The sequence below is a fragment of the Anabas testudineus genome, chromosome 2 (assembly GCF_900324465.2).
Source record: "Anabas testudineus chromosome 2, fAnaTes1.2, whole genome shotgun sequence".
Lineage (NCBI taxonomy): Eukaryota > Metazoa > Chordata > Actinopteri > Anabantiformes > Anabantidae > Anabas > Anabas testudineus.
In genome coordinates, this window is record NC_046611.1 from 12,677,336 (window position 1) to 12,695,766 (window position 18,431).

Below are 18,431 nucleotides of genomic sequence, written 5' to 3' on the forward strand. Positions count from 1 at the left end.
AACTGAGAGTCAACTGAGAGTCTACTGAGAGTCTACTGAGAGTCAACTGAGACTCTACTGAGAGTTAACTGAGAGTTAACTGAGAGTCAACTGAGAGTCAACTGAGAGTCTACTGAGACTCTACTGAGAGTCTACCGAGAGTCAACTGAGAGTCTACTGAGAGTCTACTGAGAGTCAACTGAGAGTCAACTGAGAGTCTACTGAGAGTCACTGAGAGTCAACTGAGACTCTACTGAGAGTTAACTGAGAGTCTACTGAGAGTCTACTGAGAGTCTACTGAGAGTCAACTGAGAGTCTACCGAGAGTCTACCGAGAGTCACTGAGAGTCAACTGAGACTCTACTGAGAGTTAACTGAGAGTCTACTGAGAGTCACTGAGAGTCTACTGAGAGTCACTGAGACTCTACTGAGAGTCACTGAGAGTCACTGAGAGTCTACTGAGAGTCTACTGAGAGTCTACTGAGAGTCACTGAGAGTCTACTGAGAGTCTACTGAGAGTCTACTGAGAGTCAACTGAGAGTCTACTGAGAGTCTACTGAGAGTCAACTGAGAGTCAACTGAGAGTCTACTGAGAGTCTACTGAGAGTCAACTGAGAGTCTACTGAGACTCTACTGAGAGTCACTGAGAGTCTACTGAGACTCTACTGAGAGTCAACTGAGAGTCTACTGAGAGTCACTGAGAGTCACTGAGAGTCACTGAGAGTCTACTGAGAGTCACTGAGAGTCACTGAGAGTCTACTGAGACTCTACTGAGAGTCTACTGAGACTCTACTGAGAGTCAACTGAGAGTCAACTGAGAGTCCACTGACACAGCACAGACAGCACAGACAGGCTGTGTAGCAGACTGATTATATCTGGATAACTGTGGTCTACACTGAAACTGTCGTTAACCATGAAAGGAGCAGACAGACGCAAGGTAAGACCGTCTGGAGTGATGTTAGCAGTGCTGACTTTACCTGTCCTACACTGAACCCTAGTCCAGCTTTACGCTCATCTTTCCTATTATAAGTTTATTAACTTCACTCAAAACTGTAACTTTTGACTGTTTTAATTCTGTTTTCTTAAACTCTGAATTCTGTCCTTTAAGTTGAGTTTAATGTCAGAAAAAATCTGAAATTAGACATTAGTTAATTCATTGTTGTAGCTCATAAATAAAACGTGTTCATTGAGCGTTTTTTTAGAATAAGGTTAATATTCACAGACCCAGCAGCTGTCAGCACAGTGACATGGACAGAAATGTCTTGCAGACTAAGTTCATATCCAGATATTCCTGTGAAACAGTTTTCAAGCTGACATGTGGGGTTTGTGACTGACAGGTGGTGACATCAGGGCGACTGACAGGAGGAGCCAAAGGACAGCTGGCCAGGAAACAGTGAGCACACCTGGCTTTATGTTTTTATTTAGTGTAATTGCTTCTCACCATCCCTGAGCTCATGTGCTCTGCTCGTCTAACCTGTGTTGCTAGGGTGGCTCCAAATCCAGCAGCATCAGCAGTCTGCCCTGAGCCGGCCTACTCTCTCTACTCCACAGACTCTGAAGACCAGGTAATGAAGCGGCCTGATTTACATTGATAGTGTGCTACAGGAACCTCGCACACTGGCATCATTTATTAAGAGGGATCTGAGCATCATATCTGAACGTGTGGTCTTCATTAAAATGTGTCAGTGATGCTCACTGCTGTGTTCTGTCCTCTCAGGTCACCACTCTGCATAAAGGGCTGGACCGCTGTGCTGCCTTGCTCGGTGGCATCCTACAGGCTGAGAAGGCAGGTGAGAAGAGTCTCCTAACATGATGACCATGTTTGTTACAAGTCCTGCTGAAATAATTAGTTGATCAGCAAAATTTCCATACAGTAGTCCTAATCAAACAGAACTCCAGCTGCTTTCCTTATATGATTTATCTGATGACATCTGATGTCTACCATAATGACGTGTGTGTTTGTATGGCATCACTGGATTTCAGCATGATTATTTTAACCTTTGGAATGAGGAAATTTTTTACAAAGTGAGGATGTTTTAGCCTGTTTTTGGGTTAGGTTAGGGTTAGAATTACGTTTTGGTTAGGGGTAAAAATTAGGGTAAGGCAGTACATGTGATCTAAACATCAATACACAGTAGATTAGCATGACCCACGTGACAGTAGGGGGCTAGGGAACACATTATGTCAATGAGTGTCCTCACAATGACATACAAAAATGTGTTTGTGTGTAAAAGTCTCCCCAAGCTTCCCTAGAACAGTAACTGCTGCAGTGGCCAAGTCAAGACCATCCACTTCACTGGGGAAGAAGTCCATCAAGAAACTACCTACGAAGACAGGTATGTGTGCGTGTGTGTGTGTGTGTGTGTGTGTGTGTGTGTGTAGTTTAGATAATCTTGTGAGAAGGAGCCACTGCATTATTCACAACTGCAAGTCCAAGACTTATTGACACTCTGGTTGCTTATGTTCAGAGAGTTAAGATGTCTAGAGTCTAGGGAGCTAGTGCTGGGTGGATGAAGCCTTAACTTAACATAGCTCCACATTTCTAAGGCTTCAAACTCTAATAAACAAATCTATTAAGTCACTTCTTTGAGATTGACCCTGATGAATTTAATATAAAAAATGTAGACCATCATTTATGGATGTTATGAATTCATTAGATTATCCAGTATTCAATTTTTTCCCAATATTACAGCTTGTATAGTGCACATTTTAGTGTAGCAGTTCGGTTCAGTGGTATCTTCTGTAGATAGAGAGGCTTTAATTGTTTGTCATTATAAGCTTTTATTCTTAAAGCTTCTGACTCATCGATTACTTCATGGCCCCTTAGTATCTGGGCTCATAGCCACTATCCTGTTTCCCAGTTATAGTCTTAACCCAGCATGGAACAAATGATTTTATCTATATGTTGCTGTGTCTTCCCTTATTTCCTCCTCCAGTCCAGAAGAGTTCTCAGTCACCCCAGTGTGGAGCCGGCACCACAACTCCGAGACCATCTCACAGGTTCATAGCTGCAGCTGCACACTCAGGAGTGAAGCTACATCCACCTCGGAAGCAGCCTCACGCCCGGCTGCAGTCTCATGACACACCTCCTTCACGCAGCAAAACGCTCTTCTCACCAAAAACCCCCTCGGCCCTTTCACTCCAGACGCAGCCCTCTGTTCTTTTGTCTGTGGTCCAGTCGTCCTCTCACTCAGGCCAGCTGCCTGTCCTTCAGGCTGAAGCAGACGCTGTGAGGCACTGTGACGCAGACTGTGATGGAGGTGAGGAGGATTTGGTTCCTGTGAGAGACATAAACACTGTCACAGACACACACGCAGGCGTACACCTGCACACTTGTACAATGAAGATGTCAAACCAGCAGCTGGAGCCTGCACCGGGCGATGAAGTCCCTCAGGACACAGACAGCAGGAAGGACTGTAGCGCAGAGACAGATGTGAAGGTGAAGACCGTTCAGTATCTGCTGGGAGAACTCAAAGCTCTGATCGCTGGACAAGGTAAACTTTGTCTCCTGTTAAATATTTCCACACAAACCAAGAGGAGTAGGTGCTGATTCTCCTTATGCTGTGAGATGGAGACAGTAAAAACCCTGTGTGTGTGTGTGTGTGTGTGTGTGTGTGTGTGTGTGTTTATCTGTGTGTCTGTGTGTCCAGGCAGTGTAGCAGAGATGCTGCTCAGTCACCTGGAGCAGACTGTGTCTTCACCACAGATGAATGATGGGAGCTCGATCATCCAGACTGTACCAGATGCGTCGTCACTACACAGCCAGAACACTCAGCTCCGCAGGTAGCGTATTCATACAAGTGTTAAACCCTTAGACAACTCTTTGAAACTCTAGTTAATTTACCTAAACTATCCTCAATCCGATCAATCCCAAATATGCCTCAGTGGGTTTTACATTCTGTCCGTAGAATGTATCATCAGTAGGGTACATTAAAAATGCTTTTGATGCTCACATGGTGTGTGTGTGTGTGTCTGTGTGTGTGTGTTAGACGTGTGAGAGTTCTGGAGCAGCAGTTAAAGGAGAAGGAAAAAGCAGACAGACAGCAGAACACAGAGACTCTTTCTAACTCAGAAGGTAATAACGTGTGTGTGTGTGTGTGTGTGTGTGTGTGTGTGTGTGTGTGTGTGTGTGTTGATGTTGCTGTCTGTGAAGTTGATGTGAATGACCTGACTCCTTTGTCTCCACAGTGTCGACTCTGCAGAACGAGCTCGCCACTGCCCAGTCCCGTCTGCAGGAGCTCCATGATGACCTAACAGAACTACGGATAGCTCTTCAGGACACACAGAGTCAGCTGAGTGACAGAGAGGCGGAGAATAAAGCTATCAAGACAGGTTGTGACACACACACACACACATACACACACACACACACTACGAGCTGATGCTCTGACACGGTGTGGGCTTTTTAAAGAAGTCGTCTACACCAGCAAACAAATACAACTTAAACAAATAAAATGAAGCTGCTGATAATTACAGTCGGAAATAATTAACAACATTAAATCAGTGGATGTTTGTGTGTATGTGTGCAGACTTGGAGAGCACCAGGAGCAGGTTGGTGGAAAGTGAAAGAAAGAAGAGTGAGTTGGCCACACTCGCCCAACAAAGACTGGAGGAGATAGAAAACCTTACCAGGTGTGTGTGTGTGTGTGTGTGTTGAACTTTCATCCTCATTAACCAGGACTACAGAGTTTAATCTCCCTTGGTAACTCCATGTTTCTGGAGCAACAAAAAAACCTTTCTTCTCCATTTCAGTCCGGCCTTCTCTCTGTTACAGAATGCTTCAGAGTCAGGATTCATCAGACTGTGCTACAGTGGTCGACTCCGTGTCAGACACTCAGCTAACAATACAACAGCAGCGCAGGGAGAATCCAGCAGGGCCCCTCACCGATCACATCACCCAGTACCTGATGTCTCTGGAAAAGCTGGACCCCACTGAGCACGTGCGTGTGGCCGCAGAGAGAGAAGACATCGCAGCGGGGCAAATGAGACTGACCTCATTCCAGCCAAGAGACACGTCATCTCACACTGACATCACATCTCAGCGAGCTGACAAGCCTGCAGAGACTTCAGACGCTCATCTCGGCCAGTTGCGTTGTCTGGAGGAAGTCGAGTCCAGTGGCCGACTGCTGGACTCGACACTGTCCCACTGCGATGTGGAATCGGTGCGATTGGATTGGAGCATGAGGTCAGACTCGACCTTTAACACCAGAGATGAAGCAGCGTTCAGAGACGGCCTAGCCGCCCTGGATGCTAGCATTGCCAGTCTGCAGAAGACTATCCAGCTGGACCTGAGGAGGTGATGCACACTTCCTTTTCATGATATACTCTGTGGTAACGCAGCGTATTATATTCTACATTTTGCACTTTCTGGATGATGTACGGTGATTTTATTTGATATTTAAGACAGGAAATAAAGCATTTTGTATGTTTGTATTGTATGTAAGCTCTAATCTGGCCTTCCTATTTCTGGCATCAGTGATTGACATCCTCTGTATTTCCTCTGCTGAAGTCTTCTCTTGATTGTGGACTTTGATACACCTTCCTCCTGGAGAATTCTTCCATCCAGAATTTTTGATGTTGAGTTCACAACTTAGTTTCATTCTTTATAAAATTACACTTAATGAGGCAAAATCATCCTGTCATACTAATATTTTATTATTATATATTTAATATATTATCTTGGGTGTGATGAAAAAGAGCATTTCAGTTTTTTAAGTTCTTCCACTCTTAACATTAAAAATAAAACAGCACTGTGTGTTTGCTTTGGTTTAATGGTTGCTGCAGATGGAAGGTGTGGAGTGTTTTTAAATTGTGACTTAATTATAATTTAGTTGCTGTTTATGTTTAATTTCTTGATATTCCCATATTCATGTACTAACAAGTAACTAAACTAGTGCATTCTAACCTACGGACATGAAGCTTCTTACGTTATGACCAAAACTCTTTTGACAGATTTAACATTTTGGAAGATGTAGTTTAACCTTCAGCTTATTTTCATTCTCAACACCAAGCCCTGGATTTTGAGGGTAATATGAATGCAGTTTCCAGAAGAAAACCTGTTTTCTAACTTTAACTTGGAAGAAAAAGTAAATAGTAAGTGAAGTTTCACTAAAATGAAATTGTGGACCGATACTAAATGATGTATATTCACACACACTGTCCCTCCAAGGACAAAAGGTTACTCGATCTCCAGCAGAAAACCTACCACAGTTTAAAAAGAAAAACTCATCAATTTGTAGCATTTTTATAAAACTGCAAAATAGCTTTTAATAGGAAAAGAGACAAAACCAGAATAAGTGCTGTCAGAAGGAGCAGTGCCTGGTCAGTACATTAGTTTTTGGTACATCCTCACAGATCTCCCATAGTGTTTACAAAAAGAGATTTGTCCTCAGCACGCTGTCTATACAGTATATTACAATAATCAGAAGAAAGATTCCCAAAAAACTGACAGTATGCTTATAAAACAGGTCTGAAACATAAATAACAAATTAGCATCATAACACACGGGCCAATAACGTTTCCCTTTAGGGGATCAAGGCTAGCAGGGAGTTCTCAGTTTCAGTGCAGTTGTTCGTCCCTGCTGAAGGACGGCACATTCAGAGACATCATCCTCCACCCACCCACACACATACAAAACACCACATAATCCAGCCTAACAGCCTATAATAGTGCAAACCAGTAGTAGCAATTTACTTGTTGAAAATACAGAAATGCATTACAGGAAATGACGTGCGTCCGTCTACATTTAGCCAATGAGTATAGAGATCAAAAGGTGACACAGAGTTCAAACACTGGCCACAGAGGAGCTCTCTCATGGAAACAGCTGTTCTCGCTTGAACACTGGACTCAGAAATACTGTAGTCTTAAAGATGCAGTCTGACATTCTGGGAATAGTTTGCTGTCTTAGTCAGAGCTGGATAAGATCAGTGTCAGTTTCATATCCACATGGGTCACCAGGACAACTGAGCAAAGAGTATTGTTAGTATTGGGCTTACTTCAGATCTACTTCGGACGGGGTGGGTGCTTAAAAAGCCTACATTCTCCACACTAAGAGGAACTATGGGACATAATCTGGAGTTTTCCAGTTCTAGCAACACTACAGTACTTTCAACATTTGATTATCTTTGGTGTCAGATGTGAAGAAACTTCAATCGTTCTCCAGCCGCATCCCTGCTGACGAAATGAGCTACTGAGTGGACTGGGAGTTAGGAATATTTCATCAAACTGGGCTCAACGTGTCCTGGATATTTATAGCAGTGACTCTGGATTTGGCAGCAAGTGATTACTTCCCTAAATGTCAGCGTTCCCTTAAAGCTGAGAAAAAGCATATTGAATATCAATCCTTCCCTGTCTGGCTGTGTGTTTACGAGCCGTGGTACAGGTGGATGGTGCTGGTCACAGCCTTCTTGTATCTGGGCTCAGTCTGGATGCTGCCGTTGTGCTCGAGGCAGCTGCTGTCACTCAGCTCCTCTGCTGTGTCTCCAAAGCCGTGGTAGTGTCCATAATGCAGGAAGCCCCCGTAATCTGCTCCAGTCGGCCCCCACCATGCTGGCCGGTGGGACACGCAGCTGCCCGGACTGCCGGCCAGGTGCAGGGAGCCGCACATGTCAGCAGAGGGGTGCTGATCTGTTGGAGGAGGAGATGGTGGGGAGAGGCTTCTGGGCGGCTCCTGGGCAGCGTAAGGCAGTGTGTGATGGTGGCCGTCGGTGATGGCTTTGGTGTCATCATCTGCTTTTTAAATATACAACATTTTATTTAAACATTCTGATAAACTGTACCTTCAACGTTTGATTTTAATGTTCTATGACTTGCAGAGATGCTTTCTCAGTAATAAGGAAAAATGAATGCTGCAGTCCCACCTGAACTGAGGTCCTGTACAGACTCCATGTGCATGCTCTCCACCTCCTCGTCTCCACTGCTGTGCATCTGCACCAACACATCTGCAGCAGGAGACAGTGACACAGATGAAGGCAGCTGCATGGAAACAACATCATACAGTAGATTCAGCAGAGTTCTTCTGAAAAGACTTACTCTCAGCTCTCCTGGCTTTCTTGGTGTGACCACTGTCCACTGCAGTCAGCAGTCTCTTTCTGCTGAGCAGGGCCTGACCACAGGGAGGGTTGCCGTTCAGCTCTCCACTGTCACAGAGCCCGTTGACCTGCGGCTCGTGCTTCTGGTCGTTGGCGATTAGGTGGAAGCAGTTGAGGAAGCCGTGAGCGCGGGCCAGGTCCGCTGCCGTCTGCCCGCTGCCATTTCTTAAACTGAACAAGAAGACGACGGAGTGAGACAAACTGCTTCCTGTTAGACGTCACAGTTTGTCATCTCTAACAGTCTGACTACATCCTGCACTCATCGCTGACTGAATCTAGCCAAACCTAAAGCTGAAAGTAAGAGCCTAAATATTGCAGGGAGAAATGATCATGACCCATCAACAGGCATCGAATAGAGCTGTCGTCAGATACAGCTGAGAATAACAACTTAGAAATTTGTTGTGGCTCTGATGATTTCCCCCTGCAACACCTTCATCTGCTCAGAGAGCATATCCAAGACCAGATTAACATTAATGTTACAAATTTATTTTTATACTACTTAAAACCTGAACAGTCAGTGAATCTGCACTTTAACCATCAGACTGAGATAGCACGTAATCTCAACTAGAGGTTATTTACATAAAATGAAATGTCTCCAAACTCGGCTGTGACTTATTCAAATTTAGACACAGTTTATCTTCCTCAACACCAGACAAAATGACAAATAAAAGTATAGTGAAAAAAGTGTGGGTATGTTCTGCACACAGGGCAGACATTTCTCCAGTCTAGAGTGTTTTAATTTGTAGGGGAATTATACAGCACTTGTTTGGCTTCATTTGCATTAAGTTTACTTGATATGGAAAACTGATTCAGTCTAATTATAATGTATGCTATCCTTTATATATTCTCTCAATGTTTAATATTTTCTTCACCATCATCGTCCTGGGTGCCAGTGTACTAAGAGGCCTTTTTTGGGTATTTGTGCCTTTATTTTGTAGTAGGTAATTTAGAAAGGCAGGAAGTCGTTAGGTCTCGTATGGTCTTACAGGTCTTACAGAGTGGAAAAACCCAACAGACATGTTGTAAGACATGGCCAGCTTCTAATGTTCCATAGACATTTAGTGTGTTTAACTATAGACTGTAGGTTTAAAGTTAACTTTAGTGTTGGAAAATAAAATGTCATTATTGAATGGGCTTTATCTGATCATCTTCTGACATCTTGTGTGGTGTTGAGAGAAGCTCCAGAGTTCCTACACAGTGTTACTTGCTATGTACCAAACTAATTTCAAGTATGGAAGCTCCTTAAGGGCTTTTACTAGCTTTTGCTGAACTTTCAGTTGTTTCTCATAGTCATCATTCAGAGTTTGTTCAGCCGTCACTGCGATGGCTTAGATGTATTGTGACCACACTAAGGTCAAAGCGGACGGTAACACCTGAGCTGCAAGATGCAGGTGAAAGCTCAGAAAAAGTTAATGGACCTTTGAGTTGGGGTTATTTGGTCACACCAGCACTGTGTAGAAACCCTGTGTTAACAGTTAAACCATGATATTTAAATAAGAAACCGTTAAAAGAAGCATTTCATTTTATACATCTTCACATATTTCATCGTCTACTCTTCTCCTTTGACTGAGCTTCCTGTGATTTTTCTACTCTGACTCCTGAGGAGCGTCCAGTAAACTCACAGTTTGTTAGCACGCTGTCTGAAAACAGTTAGTGTTAATCTAAGCATGCAGGTCTACACATGAACTATCATCATTAGTGCTTTCTTAGCATGGAAACCAATCACTGCAGGAAATACCTCGCCAGTTTGCCAGCTGCAGAAACTGTAGGAAGCGATAGTGAACACTCATTGCCACAACTGTAAGATGCTCGCTGATGCGCGTGTGCCAGATTCTGCAGTGCCTATTTGGATTGCTCCCTCTTTCTGGGATTACTTGAGAAAATCATGTTCAAATTGAATAGCTGTAAAACATCAGAACGTGCAGGGTGTTTGTCTCTGCCAGCACAGTTTGAAAATGAAGCTCATGGTTATCCTTTCTTTACAGAATATACTGTAGCACATGGTGCAAAAGCAAATGTAAATATCGAGTTCAAAAGAATAAAAACACACAGCATGTTAAGAGCAGTCAACGTGTCTCAAATGATTAATGTTTCTACACACACCCGCTTCACTGTTGCTGACTCTAAAAGACCCTCAGGCTGAAAAGCTCATGGCATCTAAGTAGTGACACTGATCAACCACCACTGTGATGATTTCTCTTGAAGCTTTTGTACAAACACATTAAAGCTGACTTCATAGATTGTTTGTCCACTTGGGGGCAGCAGAAGAATGCACGTCATAGTTGGTATTAGTCTTTTATTTATTCAAAATCACTGGCCTAAGACAGGCTCCTGACATTAAAGGCCGTGTCTCTTCTTAGGTTTTATCTCCTAAATGTTTAGTCTAGATTGACTGGGAAAATATTTTATATTGAGAAAATATAGTATCTCAGTAACTCCTAAGCCTGACTGAAGTGAAGATCAAGAGGACTCTTAAGTCACCACAACCTGCTCGCTGTCAGTCAGCTGCTGCGGGTAATGTGCCCTGTGGCATGTTTTTAGAAGAATGCAGAAATAATGACTTGACGCACCTAGTACCTGATACTTTATTTGGTATCACCTCTATAAAAGTGAGTTACTGTGTATCAGAAAGACAGATGCTGAGCTACTGTGTACCCAATGAAATAAGATCTTAACATAAATGAATAAATAAAATAGGTAAAATATAAAATTTTTACTGTAATCTTTTTTGACTGAATGAGACCGAATGGACACATTAATATTTTTCTATTTTTTTTATGCCTCACTTTAACAAATGTTATTTTGTCCGGTAATAAACAGCCAGGTGCTCATATGCATCACTACATTAAAACACAAATCAGGTCCAAGAGATTTGCTTAAATAAACGGAGACAGAAAGCTGAGTTTCAAGAGAAATCAAACAACTTTCCACTTCCTTAAGTGTAAGAATAGATGGAATGATTGAAACAGTTTGTAGTATACCTGTACACTTACAGATGGCTTTGATGTATTTTTACATTTACATAATAAAAATCCAATTTTCAGAAATTCTAAAATATAATTACATTTGATTTGTTAATTCACTTATTACCTTATTAACCTTATTTATCTGGCAAAATTCCAAAGAATATGTTTTCAGTGTTTTTACTTATCTACTTGAATTTTGAAAATACAACATAATTTAGCTAATGCATGTTAATAGGGAACAAGCAAGGGGATCATGACTCATTATGACTCATCACCTTCTACCACTTCTCCTCTGTGAGAGAACTGTCAATCCCTTTAGAAAGAACAATTCTAAAGGCTGCACCCTTTGCCTTTGCGCATTGAAAAATGGGCAAATATTCCACTTAAAACAATTGGCATCATCAGTGCCCAAACAATTACAAGAATTATTAATAGGAAAACAGATAAAACACAGGAACAGAAGCTATCAGTCCCAGTGTTTGAGTGAATTAACAAATCATAGATTTGAGTTTTTATTGCATTTCAGGCAATTTTATTTATAATCCAAGTCATTTTGTCAGTGTACCAAATATATATAGAAACACATGAGCTTTTCTGCTTCTGCATAATGTCAACATTGATACTGAATAACTCTATAAATTAGAGAACATTTTTTTTACCTGTGCAGCTGTTGAAAGAAATGACAAAACAAACAACACACACAAAATAACATTACTAAAGTTATGATTGTATAAAATATGACCCAGTTGTTTGAATTAGCTGGTTTGGAAGAGAACAGCCAGGAAAACATCTGAAATATTTCTACACTTAAAACTCTTGTTTATGGAAAGAGATAATTAAGTGTGCTACAGGAAACATCACATAGGCCTTAGATAAACACACACCAAAAGGCGCTTAACAACACTGGCATCAGCCAGCTGGTGTCATTTCATGTTGTATTCTGACTGGTTGCTGTTCACATGTGGTTTGCAGTTGCAGTTACATTGTGACACTCTTAAAGCTCTAACTTAGCTGTGAGTGCTCATCACAGCGAGAACTAAGGCCAACATTTTGGACTGATAACTAAGATTTCACTATGTTGGCTTTTGTTTTGGAAACAACTGGCATGAGCCCACATCCTCTATTTGACTCATTTTAACATTTTTACAGAAAGTAGTTTTTAGATTAGCAATTGTAGAATTCCTTTTTGAACAGTGTAAAATGTAATCCTTTGAAGAACTGTGCCACTGATGGACAGCAGCTGAATATAAAGATTTTTATGGTTAAAATTTTAGTAAAATGAGCTATAACCTCATAAAGAATGCATACTAAGTTGGTGATGATAAGAGATGAAAGTTAAACAATGGCACCTGCTTCCTCCCAAACAGCTGATGTGACATTAACAATTTAATCAATTTAGCTGCCCAACATAGCTGCTGTGTTACTGCACACGGGTCAGACTGCAGGATACTTACTGGGGTTTAGCACCTGCTATCAACAGGACCTGGACACACTCCAAGCTACCTGACCGAGCCGCCTTGTGGATGGGAGTCTCACCAACAAAGTCCTGAAAACACATAATGGATATCCATTTCTGAAGGTAATAATGAAGGATATTGGCATCACAGCATTTGCACACAGGTGTAGCACGTAGGGAAAAAGTGCAAGAACATAACAAATATGTTCAGATGCCAAGTGGAAAATCTGAAAACTATGACAATGCTCTTGAGTGTAAAATAACAGACATATCACCTTTCAACTGTGTCTTACACCTGAATACACTGATGCTAGGTGGTACTGCTGGACTGACCTGTCTGTTGACATCCGCTCCGGCCTGAATGAGCCACACCACGCAGTGAGGATGTCCTCCAAACGCTGCAGTGTGCGTCGGTGTCTGGTTGAAGCGGCTTGTCACCGTGTTCACCTCACAGCCCATCTCCACCAGGCGCACCACACACTCCAGCTGAAACACAGACACATCTGTCACTTGATGGTTATTGTCAGAAAGTTTAAATTAAGTAAAAGGAGGTCTTATGGAAATACTTAGCTTAGGCTTTTAATAATAAAATACAAAGTATTTTAATTATATTTTTAAGAAGTCATCACATTTAACCTAAGAAGATTGATGAATTGATGTCAGGACATGTTAGCATTACCTGCTACAGTTACCATATTGTAAACAGACATAACGTCTTCCTGTTTTCCTACATAACTTTTGGCGCCTCAACAGTCATTGGCTCAGCTGGAACCAATCAGAACCCTGGAACCCATTAATTGTTTTTTTCCCAAGAAAACTTTATTGTTCAGTAACAGCTTTAACAGCAATAGGACATTACTTTATTAATACTTAATTCACTAATAGTTTTATATTAATATAAAATAACAAACTTCTAAAATGCTTCGAGTTAGTTCACCGCCATGGTGCAGCTAAAACGTATTATGAGCGAAGCAGTCATTCAAGTGTAACGTTATAATACTATTAAGTAAAGGACCTTTTGCTAGCTACATGTCGTTATTCACACAGGGACCGTGTTCACCTGTCCGTGGTGAGCAGCCCAGTGCAGAGGGGACCATCCGAAGCAGGAGTCCTCAGCAGTCAGATGAGCCTGGTTCGAAAGCTGCTGTAACAGGGACACCAGAGCTCCAACATCCCCATCCCGACAGGCGCGATGGACGGGAAACCGGCTGACAAACACCTCGTCGCTGGACAAGTCGGGTTCGAGTACCGCCGACATGAGTGGACCATCAAAGTTGACACAAACGTGTGTCTCCGGTGTCTCCGGTGTCCCCGGTCCCGCACACAGCACAGCACAGACGTTCAAACACAAAGGAAGAGACGATCAACGCTGCTGCCGAGCGGGAGAATCACAAAACCCGAACTGGACTCGAACGCACCGCTGCCTTTCTTCACCTTTGGCGGGTTTTGGTTACAAACTTCGGCCGCTGCGCCCCCAGAGGTCGGAGGCAGCTTGAAATTGTACCTAACTACAGAGTAAGGAACATTATAACCCCGCATTTATTAAGAACTTAATTAAACAAACGTTATTTATGGTAGTGCGAACAATTATAGCCGCGTTCACTGTATTAAATAGCGACATATTAGCCTGTTAACTGTGCTATGCTAGGTTTAGTAAGCTAACCTAATATTACTAATTTGTGACAAACTCTGCATTTCATTGATTCTAATGTTAAGAACAAAGTCTGACACTCCAACAGGACAACAAGCAGAGGACCACAGTAAACACACTGAGCTGAACTCAAGATGTCTGTGAGGCAGGGAGCAAAGGTAAAGTCAAGGAAACAGCTGCTTTACACAGTAATAACATAAAGTTAACATTCAGACACACATGCAGTTCATACCATCATGGTAACACGTTAAAGTAACACATAAGTTACAGCTATCCATAACCCAAGGACTCACCCCGAGCAGGAAGCACTATCAGAAATGGGAGCAGACATTGACATAACACCCCCACAGGATAAACCAGGTGTTTTCTGGGCACAGAGTGAAGTATTTAAGACTGAGACTTAGTCCGTCACTTGACCTCAGTGCAGCTGTGTTACACTTGATTTAAGAAGACCTCACTGCTACACTGGGCCTACCAGTGGTGTGCAGGTGTGAGGTGAAGCCCTACCTAGGAGCTCCAGCCCTTGGATTATCTTCATGCTTGTGTGTGGGTTACCGAGAACTAAAAACTTGTGTTTACTCCCTTACCTTATTTCGAATGAGTGAATTGTGTTCATGACCCAGCAGCGTCTCTACTTCCTGAGGAAGCTGAGGAAAGCCCATCTGCCGCCCCCCATCTTGACTACATTTTACAGGGGAACCATTGAGAGCATCCTGAGCGGCTGCATCACTGCCTGGTTTGGGAACTGCACCGTTTCGGATCGCAAGGCCCTACAACGGATAGTGAGGACAGCTGAAAAGATCATTGGTGTCTCTCTCCCCTCCATCACGGACATTTACACCACACGCTGCATCCGCAAGGCTACCTGCATTGTGGACGACCCCACCCACCCCTCACACCCAATCTTCACACTTCTGCCATCAGGGAAGAGGTTCCGGAGCATTCGGGCCCTCACAACCAGACTTTTGAACAGTTTCTTCCCCCAAGCCATCAGGCTCCTCAACACACACACACAACAAACTGAACTGAGCACACACTCTCGCTAGATTTGACATGTTTCCATCTTTCAGTTGTAAATTGTATTCATTTCCGCTACTGGTCGCTGCTGTTTTGTGTTTTGTGTTCTGTTTTGTCTTCTGACGTCTGTCTGCACTTTTTCTTTGTGTTCTTGCACTGTTTGCACTAGGTTGCACAGGATGCACTTTGTGTTTTCCTAGGACAACTTAGCAGTCCTCAGCCCCATGTTTGTCTTGTTGCCGTTTTATGTAGCACCATGGTTCTGGAGAAACGTTGTCTCATTTCACTATGTACTGCTTCAGCTATATGTGGTTGGAATGACAATAAAGCTTCTTGACTCTTGACTCTTGACTTGACCTTGGAAAGTATAATCTTAACATTGTTGCAGGTACATGCATGAGGTTTGTCTTTTTGTCTTGCAGGATGGCTTCGTCGCAGTGAAGAAAAGCGATTTAGAGAAGTTAACCACAGAGGTCATGCAGCTGAGAGAGTTCCTGCCCAGACTTCTGAATGGAGACCTGATTCAAACGCTGCAGAAAGCTCGAACAACTCAGACAGGTGCTTTTTCATAAAACCTGACCTTGACACAGCATAGGGGGGATGCTGTGTTGACCATTAGTTACAGACTTTTACATAGGATTCAGCGTTTCACTAACTTGAGCTGGTAAACTAAACTATATAAACATTGTGCGTAGTGAAGGAGCAGCTTGTGCATGTGCAGGAGGAGTTACGACAGGAGTGTGTTCATCTTCAGTCACGGTTGGACGCGGCGCAGACTGAATGTCAGAAAGAAAGAGAGGTGAGAGAGGGCAGGCCAGCTGGGAGGGTGTCTGACCAGGCATGGGGTTCACATTGCATGTGTGAGGGAGTCATAATCATTGGCGTAGTGTTTTCTCATTTTAACTAACCTTGTTCTGTTGTGTGCGTTACCACTTGTTTGTGTAGGAAAAGCTGCTGTTACGTGAGCAGCTCTGGCAGAGTGGAGCAGAGCTGCAGCAGCAGGCAGACTTCTGCTCTGGTCTTGGGTCTGCAGCCTGCGGCCTGCTGTGGAGCTGCTCTGCCAGAGAGGACACGGTGACGCAGTGGCTGGCTGATGTGAGTTTTCGTCCCTAAGTCTGTGCATCTGTTTGTTATACTCATCCCAGTGACAACCAAGCTAAACTATAAACTCTCTGTGTCTATGTGCAGGGGAAACTTAAGTCCTTCCTGACTGTAGCTGCTCAGACTCTAGAGAGCTTTGTTGGGTCTCTGGATGAGGAGGTAAAAACTCAAAGCGAGGACCTAAACTCTCAGGAGCACCAGTTTGTGCTGGCTCTGGCTGGAACAATCACTAGTGAGTTTACGCTCAGACCTTTAGTAATGCAACCTGTAACTTTAGTCACACATTTTTTGCAGATTTTGTTTTTGCACCACTTTTCGATTGCTCTGTATACAATTGCATCTACTCAAATGTGGATCTGATTTCTTTATCTCAGTTAAGATGTGTTCAAATTACAGTAGTCAATGGGGGGTGGTTGTTTGGTCAGATTGTTGTTTAGGGTGATGGAGAAGAACAGAAACCTGCAGTGACCACACTGATGTCAGTCGTGAAATTCCTACTCCAGGATCTGAATGTATCAGAAACTGAAAATGTCTCAGTGAGTTCTATATGGACTCCACATCAGACATCCCCTAATCACCCACCTTGTCTTTATCTCCCACCAATCAGACATAGCAGCAGTGACGTGTGGCCGGGACTTCCTGTCCAGCTCAGCTCAAGTCCTACTGGACACGCTAATAAAGCTTCTAGGGCTGATGAAGCCTGGTGTCTTCCCCAAACTGAAAGTGTACGTGAAGCTGAATTCATAAACTTAAATAATTAAAATCCTGTTGTTTTCACTGTTCTGTAGTTACACTATGTATGATGTATGTAGTGGATTCAAAGGTAGCAAATGATTTCTAATTAACATAAAATGAAGTCCAGCAGATACTACAAGTGAGACAGTGAGATAAAGAAGTGGGACTTCTTAAATGAGAGGTTCATGTTTTGTCTTAATACAACATTCAGAGGAATCGGCCAATATTATCACTCTTAACTCACACACTAGAAAACCAGATGGTTTGTCTTTGTCACAATACTGAATCTTTCAGCTTTAACATCATTTGAAGGTCAGTCAGGCATGTAAGAATGTAGGTGTGGGCAGGAGGTGCTGTACTTCTTCTGTACACAGTAGTGTTTCAGTAAAACTTACTGTACTGGTTTTTTGCTGCAGGTTGATGCTGATGGCTCTTTATAATGTGAGCATCAGTGTTAAAGGGCTCAAGTACATTAGTGAAAACCCAGGACTCCTGCATCTCATCTGGACCCTGTTCGATGGTAGGAAACCCATTATCACTAGAAACTGCAGGACACACACACGCTCACACACATTCACATTTAGCACACACTTTTATCCAAAGAGACTTACAAGGCAAAGGCAGGGTAAGCATAAGGAGGTCTTTCTTAAGGACCCCTACTGAAGGTAGGTCTCCTGCATAGAGGGCAGCAATCTTCTCACTACACTATCCGGCCACATAAACAGTGTTGCCATCTCTTATGTTTGTCTTCTGTTTGTCTGACAGATGGAGACTGGGAGGTTTGTCTCCACTCTTTGCGTCTACTGCAGTCAATGTTGCTAGAGGAGGACATGTTGCTTCTGCTGGACTCTCCTCTGCTGGATCCAGAACTCCAGGCTCGTGTCAGCCAGCTCACATCCAATGTGCAACCACGTCTAAGACTGGCTGCCCAGCAGACCCTGGAGGATCTGCAGGCCCTCCAAAAGGTACAGTATTTGAGTACAATTTGACTAACCCTAACCCTAAGCCTAAAACCTATGACGTTGTTGTAATTGTGCACACATGGCTCACGTTTGAGTTAAATCTGCATTGTGACTTACAAAGATGAATGTGCATTTATGTCTTAGAAGATAATTTGCTTCAAACTTGTTGTTATGTCATAAATCCTGCAGGTACATCCAGGTGCTCACCTTAACTCGGCAGAATTTTGCTTTTTGTTTCTCTTTTCAGCGCTTCGTCCATGGAGCTTTTCCAAAATGATGTCTGTGAAGAGGCCGAGATTTAAGTTGTGTGTGTAGAGAACATTACCCCTTCAACAGATGAATGTAAACACACACTCTGCCCATACAACAACATTCTGTACAGGGAACTTGATGTGAAGCTAACAATTAGGACTTATTTAAAAAACAAAAAAAATAACATCAATTTCTTCTGCATATTGTCAAGTGTAGATAGAAA

At 42.9% G+C, this 18,431-nt stretch overlaps 3 protein-coding genes across 7 annotated transcripts; 2 read left to right on the top strand and 1 right to left on the bottom strand.

The window, feature by feature from the left end:
• The first annotated feature begins 763 nt into the window (after positions 1 to 763).
• ccdc14 (coiled-coil domain containing 14) lies at positions 764 to 5,694 on the top strand. Of its 2 annotated transcripts, none has more exons than XM_026361563.1 (11): positions 764 to 915; positions 1,316 to 1,371; positions 1,465 to 1,543; positions 1,696 to 1,768; positions 2,213 to 2,314; positions 2,915 to 3,472; positions 3,629 to 3,761; positions 3,968 to 4,053; positions 4,167 to 4,310; positions 4,508 to 4,610; positions 4,753 to 5,694. In XM_026361563.1, the coding sequence occupies exons 1-11, from the start codon at positions 892 to 894 to the stop codon at positions 5,276 to 5,278; spliced, it is 1,884 nt and encodes a 627-aa protein (XP_026217348.1). In that variant the 5' UTR covers positions 764 to 891; the 3' UTR covers positions 5,279 to 5,694. The 2 variants fall into 2 exon arrangements, with proteins under 2 accessions (XP_026217348.1, XP_026217349.1); XM_026361564.1 differs by having other exon boundaries at positions 4,731 to 5,013.
• Positions 5,695 to 6,236: 542 nt separating this feature from the next.
• LOC113164283 (ankyrin repeat domain-containing protein 10-like) lies at positions 6,237 to 13,876 on the bottom strand. Its single transcript, XM_026363509.1, has 6 exons — positions 13,551 to 13,876; positions 12,824 to 12,976; positions 12,489 to 12,580; positions 8,010 to 8,239; positions 7,838 to 7,918; positions 6,237 to 7,706 (listed from the first exon to the last, which is right to left on the bottom strand). The coding sequence occupies exons 1-6, from the start codon at positions 13,746 to 13,748 to the stop codon at positions 7,342 to 7,344; spliced, it is 1,119 nt and encodes a 372-aa protein (XP_026219294.1). The 5' UTR covers positions 13,749 to 13,876; the 3' UTR covers positions 6,237 to 7,341.
• hsf2bp (heat shock transcription factor 2 binding protein) lies at positions 13,869 to 18,431 on the top strand. 4 transcript variants are annotated; one of them, XM_026363512.1, is made up of 10 exons: positions 13,869 to 14,005; positions 14,207 to 14,299; positions 15,581 to 15,716; positions 15,854 to 15,957; positions 16,104 to 16,253; positions 16,347 to 16,491; positions 16,867 to 16,984; positions 17,411 to 17,514; positions 17,760 to 17,959; positions 18,177 to 18,431. In XM_026363512.1, the coding sequence occupies exons 2-10, from the start codon at positions 14,276 to 14,278 to the stop codon at positions 18,231 to 18,233; spliced, it is 1,038 nt and encodes a 345-aa protein (XP_026219297.1). In that variant the 5' UTR covers positions 13,869 to 14,005; positions 14,207 to 14,275; the 3' UTR covers positions 18,234 to 18,431. The 4 variants fall into 4 exon arrangements, with proteins under 4 accessions (XP_026219297.1, XP_026219298.1, XP_026219295.1 ...); XM_026363513.1 differs by having other exon boundaries at positions 13,934 to 14,005; positions 14,214 to 14,299; XM_026363510.1 differs by having other exon boundaries at positions 13,943 to 14,005; positions 14,230 to 14,299.